Genomic DNA, 13345 nt, shown 5'->3' on the forward strand with positions numbered 1-13345 from the left:
TACATTTATTTCAATGCACACTCACTGGACTCTAACCACACACTCACACATACTACACTGACACTCCAACACACCCACACACACACACACACATGCATATTGACGACACACACACACGTACACGTACACACGCACGCACGCACGCACGCACGCACGCACGCACGCACGCACGCACACACACACACACACACACACACACACACACACACACACACACACACACACACACACACACACACAAACACACACACACACACACACACACACACACACACACACACACACACACACACAAACATACACACACATTCACATTCATTCACACTCTTCACATACACTGCTGCTACTCTCTGTTTATTATCTATGCATAGTCACTTTAGCCTTATCTACATATGACCTATATTACCCCTTCACATTTATTCGGTACCGGTACCCCTTGTTGCCTCGTTATAGTTTTTTTGTTGCGTTACTATTTTCCCCAAGTTTATTTACTTTTTAAAAACTCTGCATTGTTGGTTAAGGGCTTGTAAGTAAGCATGTCATGGCAAGGTCTCCATCTGCTGTGTTCGGCACATGTGACAAATACAATTTAATTTAATTTTATATATAAACACTAGTAACAGTACAAAGTTTATTCTTGTACACAAGCTCTTTTGAAGTTTCTGTTACATCTTGGTACGAAGATACAGTATTGGTAGGGGGAATACTTATTCTATGTTTGTGATTCCAGATCTGAAGACAGAGGATATCATTGTGATCGTCCTGAGTGTCAGTGTTGTGGTGGTGACTGCCATCGCTCTGATCTTCTACAGGTCAAATATGCACCACACCAACCTCTGTGTTCTCACTTCTGTCCAATCACATTGTTACTTGATGACATGTCTCACTCACCTCTGTGTTTGTCTATTTATTATTATTATTATTAACATTATTATTATTATTATATTTACCCTTCTGCTCAGTCACTTTAAACCTGATTACATAACTGTCACCAGAATCCCTTTCCTTGATTGATACTGATATTGACCTTGTATATAGTATATATTCCTGTGTGTATTATTCTTTTATACTACTTAGTATTACTGCATTGTTGAGGAAGAGCTTGCAAGCAAGTATTTCCCTGTACTGTTTACACTTGCTGTATCCTGTGCACGTCACAAATAAACTCTGGTTTGATTTGATTTATGGCCAATAGGCAGAACATGAAGGAACGTCAAAACCAAAAGAGGTGGTCCCACATCAGCCAAGACCTGATTGGTCCGCTGGATGGGAAAGAGTTAAGCCTGGTCTCACTGAAGGTGACCTCCCTCACCTCCTCCTTGTCATGATGTTTTTGCCTGTCTGTTTCTATTCATAGTATGTCATCTCTCAAACTCCCATAATGCATGGCCAACACAAGCTGGTGTTACACTGATGTTGGTTTAAATTATTTCATTGACATGCTAATACTCCCTGTGTTCTCTAATACCCAGGGATTTATTCCGAATTATTTATCCCTTTTTCTTTCTATATATCAGATCGATGAAGACAACAGGAAGGACAGCTGTTACCAGATTCACAGGGCTCGCTATGACAAAAAGGTGCCATTACACTCTTTGGTCCATAAACTGACTTAAACACATGGTGTGAGTTGTCATACCAGGGTCGTTCCGTGAAAAGATTTCCTTTTGCGTCCATTTGATATTTTAAGGACAAATTGTGCACCAATATAACATTTTAAAAGCCTGTTATATTAAATGATGTGCCATTTAATGTAGACTACGTGGAGAATTCAATAAATGAATAAAGACTTGCTAAAGTGCAAAAATTCAGCATGACATGTCCCTCTGTGCACCCTCTCTGACTTCTAGGAAGATTTTAACCCACTTAACCCCCATATTTCACCATCATTGTAAAGCCCTAGTTATTTTGTTGCTTTGACAAAGTCGTTTCTGAAGGTTATTATTTATTTCATGTGATTAGTGATTAATTTACGTTTGTTCCTCATTTTAAGGTCAACCCTGTCACTTGAACTGAACTCTCGTTAATATGGTCTAACTATTCCTTTTTAAATATGTTTTTCAAAATTAACATCTTTGATTCAGAGGGGTTGGGTTAAGTGCGGAATAAAATGTTCAGTTGAATGCAACTGACTAGATATCCGCTTTCCCTTTCCCTTAATAGTCAAATCATAGTGTAAAAGCAGGAGAGCTGGTTCTAGTCTTTGTGGCAATTTTCTGGTGTTTTGTGGTGGAAAACTGAGCAGATCGAGCATAAACCTGTTACCCATAGATAGACAGGCTAGAAATGTTTGATTTTTATTTATTTTTTGTGAAGTTTGCATTCAATTGCAACCCCCTGTTGCCCACAACAAGCTTCCATTTCCCCTGTCACAAAGGGATTATGGCTGATTTAAGATGAAATCGTCAACCCTGTTACTTTATTTGACACTTAATAGGCACTTACTATAGTAATATTTTTATTTAACCCCTTGAGACGGGGAAAGTGTTTTTCATGAAGTTGAATATGTGCTCTTCGTGACAGTTACACTTCTTGAAAGGCACTGAATTGGAGGAACGACCCACCAGTAACTACTCTTAAGGGCTGAAATGGGCATAACTTCTACTCTATTATTATGGATCTATTATTTTCAGCCCGTGATCCTGAAGGAGCTGCAACACACAGATGGCAACTTCAGTGAGATCCAGAGGATTGAGCTCAACACTGTAAGGTTCTTGCTAATGATGTCATTTCCTCTCCGCCGCTATCGTGGTTCTCCTAACCTGCGGATTCAAACAGTAGTCCAGTCAGCTATCCACTGATCTAGTGTCCATTTTGAGTGTCTATGTGGCCCGAGCTCAACCACATATTTGCTTATCTTGATGTGGTGTGAACAACAGAGGTTTGAAGATTTGTGTGTGTGTGTTTTGTGGCCCTATGGAGGAATCTTTTATCTCCTTGTCAATCAGAGGAGATAGCCTATGTGACCTTATGTGAGCAACTAGGTGATAAAAGTAGAGTGTGTAAATGAGTGTGAGGAAGTCATGATCTCTCTCTCTCTCTCTCTCTCTCTCTCTCTCTCTCTCTCTCTCTCTCTCTCCTCCTCTCGTCTCTCTCTCTCTCTCTCTCTCTCTCTCTCTCTCTCTCTCTCTCTCTCTCTCTCTTCTCTCTCTCTCTCTCTCTCTCTCTCTCTCTCTCTCTCTCTCTCTCTCTCTTCTCTCTCTCTCTCTCTCTCTCTCTCTCTCTCTCTCTCTCTCTCTCTCTCTCTCTCTCTCTCTCTCTCTCTCTCTCTCTCTCTCTCTCTCAGCTCCTGCGTATTGACTACTACAACCTGACTAAGTTCTATGGCACGGTGAAGTTTGAGTATGGCCTGTTTGGAGTTTTTGAATACTGTGAGAGGGGATCCCTGAGGGTAAGAGGATTGGCAGAGAACACAACTTTATGGTGGGAATCAGTGTCCTACTTTCCACCCATATATCTTCATTGTGCAATGATAAGCAAATGACATTTACACACATGTTGATTACAGAACTCCTTTACCGACAGCGCCTGGGTCACAATCACAGTTACATTCACTCAGTTTTCTAATACCCTACCAGGCAGAAACAAAAACACTCAAGCATAAACTGAACTGCAGTAAACTCTGTAATTCACTGTCTTTACAGTATGTCCTTAATGACACAATCTCCTATCCTGAAAAGACCTTCATGGACTTGGAATTCAAGATTTCAGTCATGTATGACATAGCTAAGGTATGCTTATGTAGTTTGGTTGTACTATGTGTTTACTGTGGGTAAATGCACTGACATTGTAATATGGTGTAATCCAGTGCCCCCCAACCTTTTTTGCTTACTGTACCACCAACTGAATTTTGCTCTGGCTGTGGTACCCCTTAAGTACCCCCTCATGTGCATTTTACCAGTAACCCTATGGTCTCATGAGTCTTCTCAAGTACCCCCAGTTGTCATAGTACCCCTGGTTGAGAACCACTGGTGTTGCATGCTGTAGCTGTGTGGGGCTCACCCTGGTGGCGGTTTCAGGGCATGTCCTACCTCCACTCCAGCAACATTGAGGTCCATGGCCGACTGAAGTCCTCAAACTGTGTGGTGGACAACCGCATGGTGGTCAAAATCACAGACTTTGGCTGCAACACCATCCTCAACCCCTGCAAAGGTGAAGCCCTCTGCCCACTTTTTCCCTTACAAGTAAATGATTCAACCTGAAAGTATTATGCCATGAAGTTAGTAAAAAACTCAAGCAGGAGAGGGATTTGATATCCCATTCTGGTCCCTCTCCTTTCTGTCAGACTTGTGGACGGCTCCAGAACACCTCCGGAAGCAGGGGATCTCCCAGAAGGGGGACGTCTACAGCTTTGCCATCATCGCTCAGGAGATCATACTGAGGAAGAACCCCTTCTTCACCCAGGCCTGCTCCGACATCGCAGGTACTAATGGTCTGGCGGCTATAGTCAGAGAGTCATGCAGAACAGTTTTCAGCAATAGTAAAAGTTATCAAGTTTTTTATGTCTATGCACCTCACACTGGTAATTTAACAGCGGCCCCTGCTGGCCATTACATGTAAATACAACTTCTGCTCACTAGGGATCACTGTTATCAATTACTATTCTAGGGATTTTGCAAAGGGAGATTGAAATTTGTATTATTTTACTGTAAATGATGGCATGGCTGTCAACTGAATTCCCCTTTCCTTCCTCCCCCAGAGAAGCTGTACATGGTGCAGTACCCAAGTCAAACTGGCTTCTTCAGGCCAGATCTGAACTTTGAGACAGCAGCAGAAAACGAGGCGGAGGTACAAGGCCCCTCATAGCATTCCTCACGTACGCATGCATATCTGTGTTAGTTTGTATGTATGGTTGTCATTGTACTTGTCTCCTGCAGCTTTACATGCTGATAAAGAACTGCTGGGAAGAGGACCCGGAGAGGAGGCCAGACTTCAAGAAAATAGAGGGATCTCTGGGTAAGATATTCAGGTAAGCCCAGTGCTTCATGAGAGTGCGAGTGTGTGTGCATGATGTGTGAGTTTGTGTGTGTGTGTGTGTGTACATAATGCCTGATATTCCATATCTACACTGAGTGTACAAAACACAATCCTAATATTGAGTTGCACCCCACAAGGTGTAGAAGCGTTCCACAGGGACGCTGGCCCATGTTGACTCCAATGCTTCCCACAGTTGTGTCAAGTTGGCTGGATGTCCTTTGGGTTTGAGTTTGAGTTTATTTTTTACAGGGACAGTGCACATTAATCAACATTTCAGTAAAAGTGCCGGTTTTAGCCAGCCGGCTAATTTTCAACCGCAGTCCCTGGGCAGGTTATTAAAAACAATTACAATATAGACAATAGCAACATAGAACAAGACATAGCATACAGACATAGCAACATAGAACAAGCAAGACGTAGCATACAGACAGAGCAACATAGAACAAAAAGCAGCAGTGGACCATTCTTGATACACACAGGAAACTGTTGACTGTGAAAAACCCAGCAGCGTTGCAGTTCTTGACACAAACCAGTGCGCCTGGCACCTATTACCATACCCCATTCAAAACACTTGTCACCCTCTGAATGGAACACATACACAATCCATGTCTCAGTTGTCTCAAGGCTTAAATTTTTTTTTTACGTGTCTCCTCCCCTTCATCTACACTGACTGAAGTCGATTTAACAAGTGACATCAATAAGGGATCATAGCTCTCACCTGGATTCACCTGGTCAGGCTATGTCATGGAAAAGGCAGGTGTTATTAATGTTTTGTACACTCAGTACATTTAGTCAATCAAAACCCTTTTTACATACCAAAAGCCATGGCATGTCAACAGCTGATTTGTGTTTAACATACAGACGTCTTAGAAATTTAGAGTTCTGTCAATGCATTATTCATGCAAAAGTTGGAGTGATAGACAATCTCCAATTCGGATTTTTCTCTTGTTAAAGATTTTCTGAGCTATTGGGCTTTTATCATTACAGAGATTTGGTCATTTTTTTCCCCATGTTCCACAATCATTCAGCAACCTGCACAACCAGGCTAATGAGAGCTACATGGACAACCTGATCCGTCGGCTGCAGATGTACTCCAAGAACCTGGAGCACCTGGTGGAGGAGAGAACCTCTCTGTACAAGGCTGAGAGAGACAGGGCTGACAGACTCAACTTCCTGCTCCTACCAGCGTATGTCATGCATCCCAGCTCAACCTTAACCCTTAACCCTAACTCTAACACTAGCTTCATGTCCACATCCTGGTTCAACCCTAACCCTAGCTATCACCCTAACCTTACCCCTAACCTGAGCTTTATGTCCACATCCTGGCTCAACCCTAACCCTTAACCCTAACTCTAACACTAGCTTCATGTCCACATCCTGGTTCAACCCTAACCCTAGCTATCACCCTAACCTTACCCCTAACCTGAGCTTTATGTCCACATCCTGGTTCAACCCTAACCCTAGCTATCACCCTAACCTTACCCCTAACCTGAGCTTTATGTCCACATCCTGGTTCAACCCTAACAACCCCAATCCTCTTAACGCTTAACCCTAACACACCTGCCAGCCTATTTAGCTTTTGGAAGCCAACAGAACGATAAGGAGTCGCTCAGCCTAACCTCCCGTCCCCCTGCTTCCCTCCTCAGCCCAGTGGTGCGTTCCCTGAAGGAGACGGGCAGTGTGGAGCCAGAGCTGTTTGATGAGGTGACGGTCTACTTCAGTGACATCGTGGGCTTCACCACCCTGTGCCAGTACAGCACGCCCATGGAGGTGGTGGACATGCTCAACGACATCTACAAGAACTTTGACAGGATCCTGGACCACCATGATGTATACAAGGTAGTTGGGACTGAGGCTTGACATGTTCACATACAGTGCCTTGTAAAAGTATTCACCCCCTTGGCGTCTTTCCTATTTTGTTGCATTACAACCTGTAATTTAAATGTTTTTTTATTTGGATTTCATGTAATGGACATACACAAATTAGTCCAAATTGGTCAAGAGAAATGTAAAAAATAAAAATGTTCAAAAAATTCGCAAGCCACTGTACTAAAGAAGAATCTACAGTAATGTTGTTACTGTAGTATTATGGAATTGAAAGCATTCATACCATTTGAGATGGAATAGTTGAGTGGGGACAACAGTTTTCATATGATATGTGAATGTTATTATTGTATTCCGATGACATTTCAGAGGGTTATCATCTCTTCTTCTCTCTCTGCCAGGTGGAGACGATCGGTGATGCGTACATGGTGGCGTCAGGGTTGCCGCGGCGCAATGGCAACCGGCACGCAGTGGACATCGCCCACATGGCCCTGGACATCCTAGCTTTCGTAGGGACCTTCCAGCTCCAACACCTACCGGGCATACCCCTGTGGATCCGCATCGGGGTGCACTCAGGTACCCCATCTCAGCACAATATAACTGGCCCATACAGTAGTTTGTATAGATCTTAGCTTTTCCCACAATTGAGTTTTATTTTAAGTTCATAACGTTGGGCCAATACAGTCCTGTAAGTAACACTGTCACTGCCTGCTGTGTGTTTAGCTTTCACTGTGTCTGGTGTATTTACAGGGCCGTGTGCGGCGGGTGTGGTGGGGAACAAGATGCCACGTTACTGTCTGTTTGGAGACACAGTCAACACTGCCTCACGCATGGAGTCCGCAGGCCTGCGTAAGAGACAACACACACAGACACGGACACATCAAACATAACCACTGGGATGAACACTTACAAACATTCTCCTCAGCTATCACAAGCACAGCTCCATTCTAGCAGCGTATATTCACCATAGGATGACACCTCTCATGCTTCCTCTCCAGCACTAAGAATCCATGTCAGCCAGCCCACCATAAACATCCTCCAACGGACAGACTGCAAGTTTGAGTATGAGCAGAGAGGAGAGACCTTTCTGAAGGTAAGCTGGGTTCACAAAGCTATGAGATGGTTTTGTGAGTATAGAGTTCAGATTATGCCAACAATTTGTATGTTTGTGTATGTATTATAGGGTAAAGGCAATGAGATGACATACTGGTTAACAGGGGTGACGGGGACAGAATACAACCTGCCAACGCCCCCGACAGCGTGAGTAGAAACCACCCATCCTGAACTTATACTGTATCTATCACCCATATCTATATGGAGCATTATGTATGTCAAATAATCCAAACATCTTGTCCCTGGTTGTCTCCTCAGGGAGAACTTCCAGAGGCTACAGCAGGATCTGTCTGAGATGATCGTGTCCAGCCTGGAGAACAGAGGGCCGGGGACCAACGGCATGGAGAAGAGGAAGACCCTCTCCACCAGAGTCAGGAGGGGGGAGACCAATGGGAGCCAGGAGGACGGCCTGCCAGAGTACCTACACCTGGCCATCACAGACATTCCCAGCACCTACCTGTAGCCACCCAGGACCAGACTGCCTCCTGTGGAGATACAGCGCTACTACACGCTGTCAAACGATGACAGTGGAGTCAAGTAGTCTTATATTCACCTCATACAATAGCTACAGTAATGTCTTATACATAGGAAACCTGACTATTTTACAATTAATTTCTGGGTAAAAGACATGGTTTTCTGGTTTGAGATAAAGGTTATTTTGGGTCACATGAGCAAAATGTGAGGAGACGTTCCATAAATAGTCTGTAATGGAGATGCTTTAGGAAAACCTGAACCAGTAAACCAAGGAACAAGATGGTACTCCTCTACTTTAAGAAGCCCCTGAAGAAAAGACAAATATGAGTATTTCTGCATTTTCTCAGCGATCAACAATGAACAATTGTTCAAAACAATATCACTGATTATCACCGAAGCATAATAATAATACTAAAGCTTAATATTGCCATCAATAACGTGATGATTACATCTTATAAATGATGTATACACACAGTGTTGGTTCATAGTTTCTCATTGTAATCTCAGGGCATTTTATTGGTTTATAGTTTCTCATTGTAATCTCAGTGCATTTTATTAGTTCATAGTTTCTCATTATAATCTCAGGGCATTTTATTGGGTCATAGTACAAAATGTGTTTTTATCCTCAAATTTGATAGAGTAGCTTGAAATGCTGTCATTTTAAAGGCCCACTATTTTTTTTATAGGGTTTCCAACCTTTATTAGTAAAGTGTGTCCACTGAATAGAAACAAAATAACTTTCTGTAAAAAGATCAGTATACTTTTGTTTAACCAAAAACCTTGCCTCTACATCTCTGAGGTCAGAGAACCTCTTTCTTATCGAAATGTACTGTATTGAATATGAGTCGGGGTAAAATTTACATAATAAGTTTGTGTTTTGTTGATTGTGATGTGTCAAATATATCCCCAAGTTAATAGCAGTTATCACCTTTACTTCGACATTATCTAAAAGTGAATTATAAAGTTAATGTAAATGTTATTCCACATGTTTGCTCATTTTAAAGTAATATTTACAACTGGTTTTACATTGACATATATTGCCAAATTGCATAATTTCACTGCATTTGATTAATTCCATGTTATTGTTTTTCCACATCATACACAAATGTACAGCACGACATATAGCCATATAATTGGCCAGATAATACCTTCATTCTAAAACTACCAGCAAAATCTACACAGAATAAGAGTTAAAATAGAAATATCCTATAACAGCCGCGTTAGTATTGGAGTTAACCCAATCTACTCAGATTTGTCTTATTGTCTTGACAATATTTAAGTATAGAAACACAAGTACATAGTTGTCTCCCATAGTATTCTCTTACAGGTTTGTCTTTACTCCTACACCATCACAAATGTTAAAAAACGTGCATCTAAATTATTATACTGTACCAACAATACTGCAAAGAACAAGTCCGTTTGCTTAACAATGGCCATGTGGTTTTATATGTCAAAATGATGTCCTCTCAGTCAGAACATTGCACAGTCTTGGTGGTCACCAAAGCAGCATCCCCCAGCTCAGTGGCAGGAAGTGGGATCCAATGCTCCCTCAGACCATTGCACATGAACATGCCACCAGCCTCCCCAAGAGAGCCACACCCCGAAGCACCGCTGTAGGTGGACACCTCCTGCCTGAAGCATGTTTGGGGCCCACCATTCAGCTGAGCACAAGATGGAGGGGCCTCCTCCTCTCTCTGTACCACAGCTACTGTACAGTCTCCCTCCACAGGTGGCAGGGCTTTAGCTGGAGGGTTAAGTCCTGCCTCTGGTTCACCTGGAGCAGAAACAAGCATTACCCAGCATTATTCTTCCTAAAGAGAAATCTACATCAACATGATAAAGAAGGCCTATACTTCTAATCTGAATCAGTGAATAATTGGCAGCAATTGGATAGAGTTAACTCTAACGAGTCTCCCTCCCAGATCCGGGATCCTCCTCATCAAAAAAGCTGACTAGCATAGCCTAGCCTAACGGGACAGGGATATCATATAATATAATTTCATGAAATCACAAGTCCAATACAGCAAATGAAAGATAAACATCTTGTGAATCCAGCCATCATTTCACATTTTTAAAATGTTTTACAGCGAAAACACAATATGTATTTATATTAGCTCACCACAATAGCCAAACACAAAGCCATTTATTCACCGCCAACATAGCTTTCACAAAAAACAGCAATAGAGATAAAATGAATCACTAACCTTTGGACAACTTCATCAGATGACAGTCGTATAACATCATGTTATACAATACATTATGTTTTGTTCGAAAATTTGCATATTTGAGGTATAAATCATAGTTTTACATTGCAGCCACCATAACAAATAGCACCAAAACAGCCAGAATAATTACAGAGAGCAACGTGAAATACATAAATACTCATCATAAAACATTTATGAAAAATACATGGTGTATAGCAAATGAAAGATAAACATCTTGTGAATCCAGCCAATATTTGCAATTTTTTAAGTGTTTTACAGCAAAAACACAATATATAATTATATTAGCTCTCCACAATAGCCAAACACACAAAGCCATTTATTCACCGCCAACATAGCTTTCACAAAAACCAGCAATAGAGATAAAATTAATCACTAACCTTTGGACAACTTCATCAGATGACAGTCTTATAACATCATGTTATGCAATACATTTATGTTTTGTTCGAAAATTTGCATATTTAGAGGTACAAATCCTGGTTTTACATTGTGAATACGTAGCAACAATGCACCAAAATGTCCGGAGATATTTGGACAGTCACCTAATCTAACCAAAGAACTCATCATAAACTTCACTAAAAAATACATGTTGTACAGCAAATGAAAGATACACTGGTTCTTAATGCAACCGCTGTGTTAGATTTTTAAAAATAACTTTACTGCAACATACAGCATGCATTATTGTGAGACAGCGCTCACCTATTCTCCGCCGTGTTGGAGCCAACATATTACACAAAAATACGAAATAACATCATAAATATTCTCTTACTTTTGCTGATCTTCCATCAGAATGTTGTGCAAGGAGTCCTAGTTACAGAATAAATCGTTGTTTGGTTTTAGAATGTCCATTTCTTCTGTCGAATTAGCAACTTTGTCTAGCATTGTGGCGCGAACATGCCCATCAACTCTTGGCGCCTGGAACGGAAAATTCCAAAAGTCCCAATAAACGTTGAATAAACTGGTCAAACTCGGTTGAAAAATCCTTCTTTATGTTTTTGTCATATGTATCCAATAAAATCAGAGCCGGAGCAATTCGTCGTGTATACCGAACGCTTTTCAGAAGACAATGTGAGGTTCCCCGGCGCGCAGTTGAAAACTGACCAAAGAGCGGACCTGTCACTCCAAAAGCTCTCATTCGGCCTCACATCAAGCTAGATACCCCATTCAACCTTCTACTGCCTGTTGACATCTAGTGGAAGGCGTATGAAGTGCATACAGATCCATAAATATAAGCCAGTTGAATAGGCAGGCCCTGACACAGAGCCCCATTTTCAGAATTTTCACTTCCTATCTGGAAGTTTGCTGCCAAATGAGTTCTGTTTTACTCACAGATATAATTCAAACAGTTTTAGAAACTGCAGAGTGTTTTCTATCCAATAGTAATAATACTATGCATATTGTATTATCTAGAACAGAGTACGAGGCCGTTTAATTTGGGCATGATTTTTCCCCAAAGTGAAAACAGCGCCCCCTATTCACAAGAAGTTTTAAGAAGAATGTTCTCTCAGAAAAGCTAAATGAAGAAATATATACAACAATGCCGGCCCTCTACCCGTCACTCAATTCCAAACATTGTTAAGTTAAATGGTTGTTCTATGTCTTCTATCCAGCTCAACACAGAGCGAACTGTGAGCAAGAGGGATGTAAATGAGGGCTGGTATTCAGGGCATGTATCCCTGTATGTAATGGAGCTAACCTAGTAATCTCATTACCATTCAGTGGTGTACTCACATGTAGTAGTAACTGTTGCCATTTGGGTGTTTATTTGTGTGTGTGTGTGTGTGTAAGTATGAGTGTGTGAGGTATATGCATATTGGGTGTGAAGAATACTTTTTTGGTCCTCAAAAACCAACGGATGCGTGTTAAGAGTAAAATAGACAGTAGGGCAGTCCCCAGAGAGCCTATCAGAGGGGAACAGAAACTAGAGTAGCTTCATGCTTAATTTGTCTTCAACCCCACTTCACTCAAATGAAAGCACTGAACAAGACACTTGCTGTGAAACAGATAAAAATACACATTGTCATTAACCTCAATTGCATTCCTTACCTGCAGTGTGATTGCGCCTTGCCTGCATTTTGTATATGATGAAAAATAGAAACATTGCCAGGATGGAGCCGTTCACTACGACTACCACTGATATCCACACAGCCGGACTCACTGCTGGGTTGTACTGGGGAGGAACATCGCTACTCCATTTTACAGGTGGGGATTCTGGTGGAAAAGGATGACAAAGTCCCCATAATACTGTATCAATGACTATGCTGTATCCATCGCTAAGCCAATGGGGAGGATATATAGCTACATATCAATGCCATACTATAGAGAAGCCAGTGAAATAAATATTTTCCTTTAAAATAAGAACTTGCAGACAATAAGTGAGGACAACCAAGATGAGGGCTCTATTCAATCTGTATCGCTGTAGAAATGTAAAGGTAATTTCCTATTGCGCCGACATCTGCAGTGTTTACAGTGAATGCAGTCTCTGCTAACGTGGGAACATTGTCTTTAAATTCTAGTCACGCTGTAATGTTGAATTTCCCCGATATGGATTGAATAGAGCCCTTAGACAAACCAGAGCAGGGAAACTCACCTGTGGCTGGCTTTGGCGGAGGCCTTGTCAAGTGGATACAGGTGATGAGCAGTTTGTCCCACGTTGTGCCCGGATTACAGGTCTTCTTTGCCATGTCGATGTCTGGTCATGTAATTAATACCCACACTAGAGAAACCTGCTGCCT

At 41.7% G+C, this 13345-nt stretch overlaps 1 protein-coding gene across 1 annotated transcript in view; it reads left to right on the forward strand.

Annotated features, from left to right (window-relative positions):
• Positions 1 to 8777, forward strand: part of LOC129833918 (guanylyl cyclase C-like) — a 14096-nt gene extending 5319 nt beyond the window's left edge. The window contains exons 8-24 of the mRNA XM_055898743.1: positions 739 to 812; positions 1196 to 1298; positions 1518 to 1580; positions 2634 to 2705; positions 3287 to 3391; positions 3645 to 3731; positions 4020 to 4152; positions 4286 to 4423; positions 4700 to 4788; positions 4878 to 4969; positions 6006 to 6164; positions 6624 to 6816; positions 7203 to 7377; positions 7552 to 7650; positions 7800 to 7894; positions 7985 to 8061; positions 8173 to 8777. Coding sequence (XP_055754718.1) covers positions 739 to 812; positions 1196 to 1298; positions 1518 to 1580; positions 2634 to 2705; positions 3287 to 3391; positions 3645 to 3731; positions 4020 to 4152; positions 4286 to 4423; positions 4700 to 4788; positions 4878 to 4969; positions 6006 to 6164; positions 6624 to 6816; positions 7203 to 7377; positions 7552 to 7650; positions 7800 to 7894; positions 7985 to 8061; positions 8173 to 8377 — 1959 coding nt within the window. The 3' untranslated portion in view covers positions 8378 to 8777. The remainder of the gene's footprint in view (positions 1 to 738; positions 813 to 1195; positions 1299 to 1517; positions 1581 to 2633; positions 2706 to 3286; positions 3392 to 3644; positions 3732 to 4019; positions 4153 to 4285; positions 4424 to 4699; positions 4789 to 4877; positions 4970 to 6005; positions 6165 to 6623; positions 6817 to 7202; positions 7378 to 7551; positions 7651 to 7799; positions 7895 to 7984; positions 8062 to 8172) is intronic.
• Positions 8778 to 13345: the final 4568 nt, after the last annotated feature.

The sequence above is a fragment of the Salvelinus fontinalis genome, chromosome 34, assembly GCF_029448725.1.
Source record: "Salvelinus fontinalis isolate EN_2023a chromosome 34, ASM2944872v1, whole genome shotgun sequence".
NCBI lineage: Eukaryota > Metazoa > Chordata > Actinopteri > Salmoniformes > Salmonidae > Salvelinus > Salvelinus fontinalis.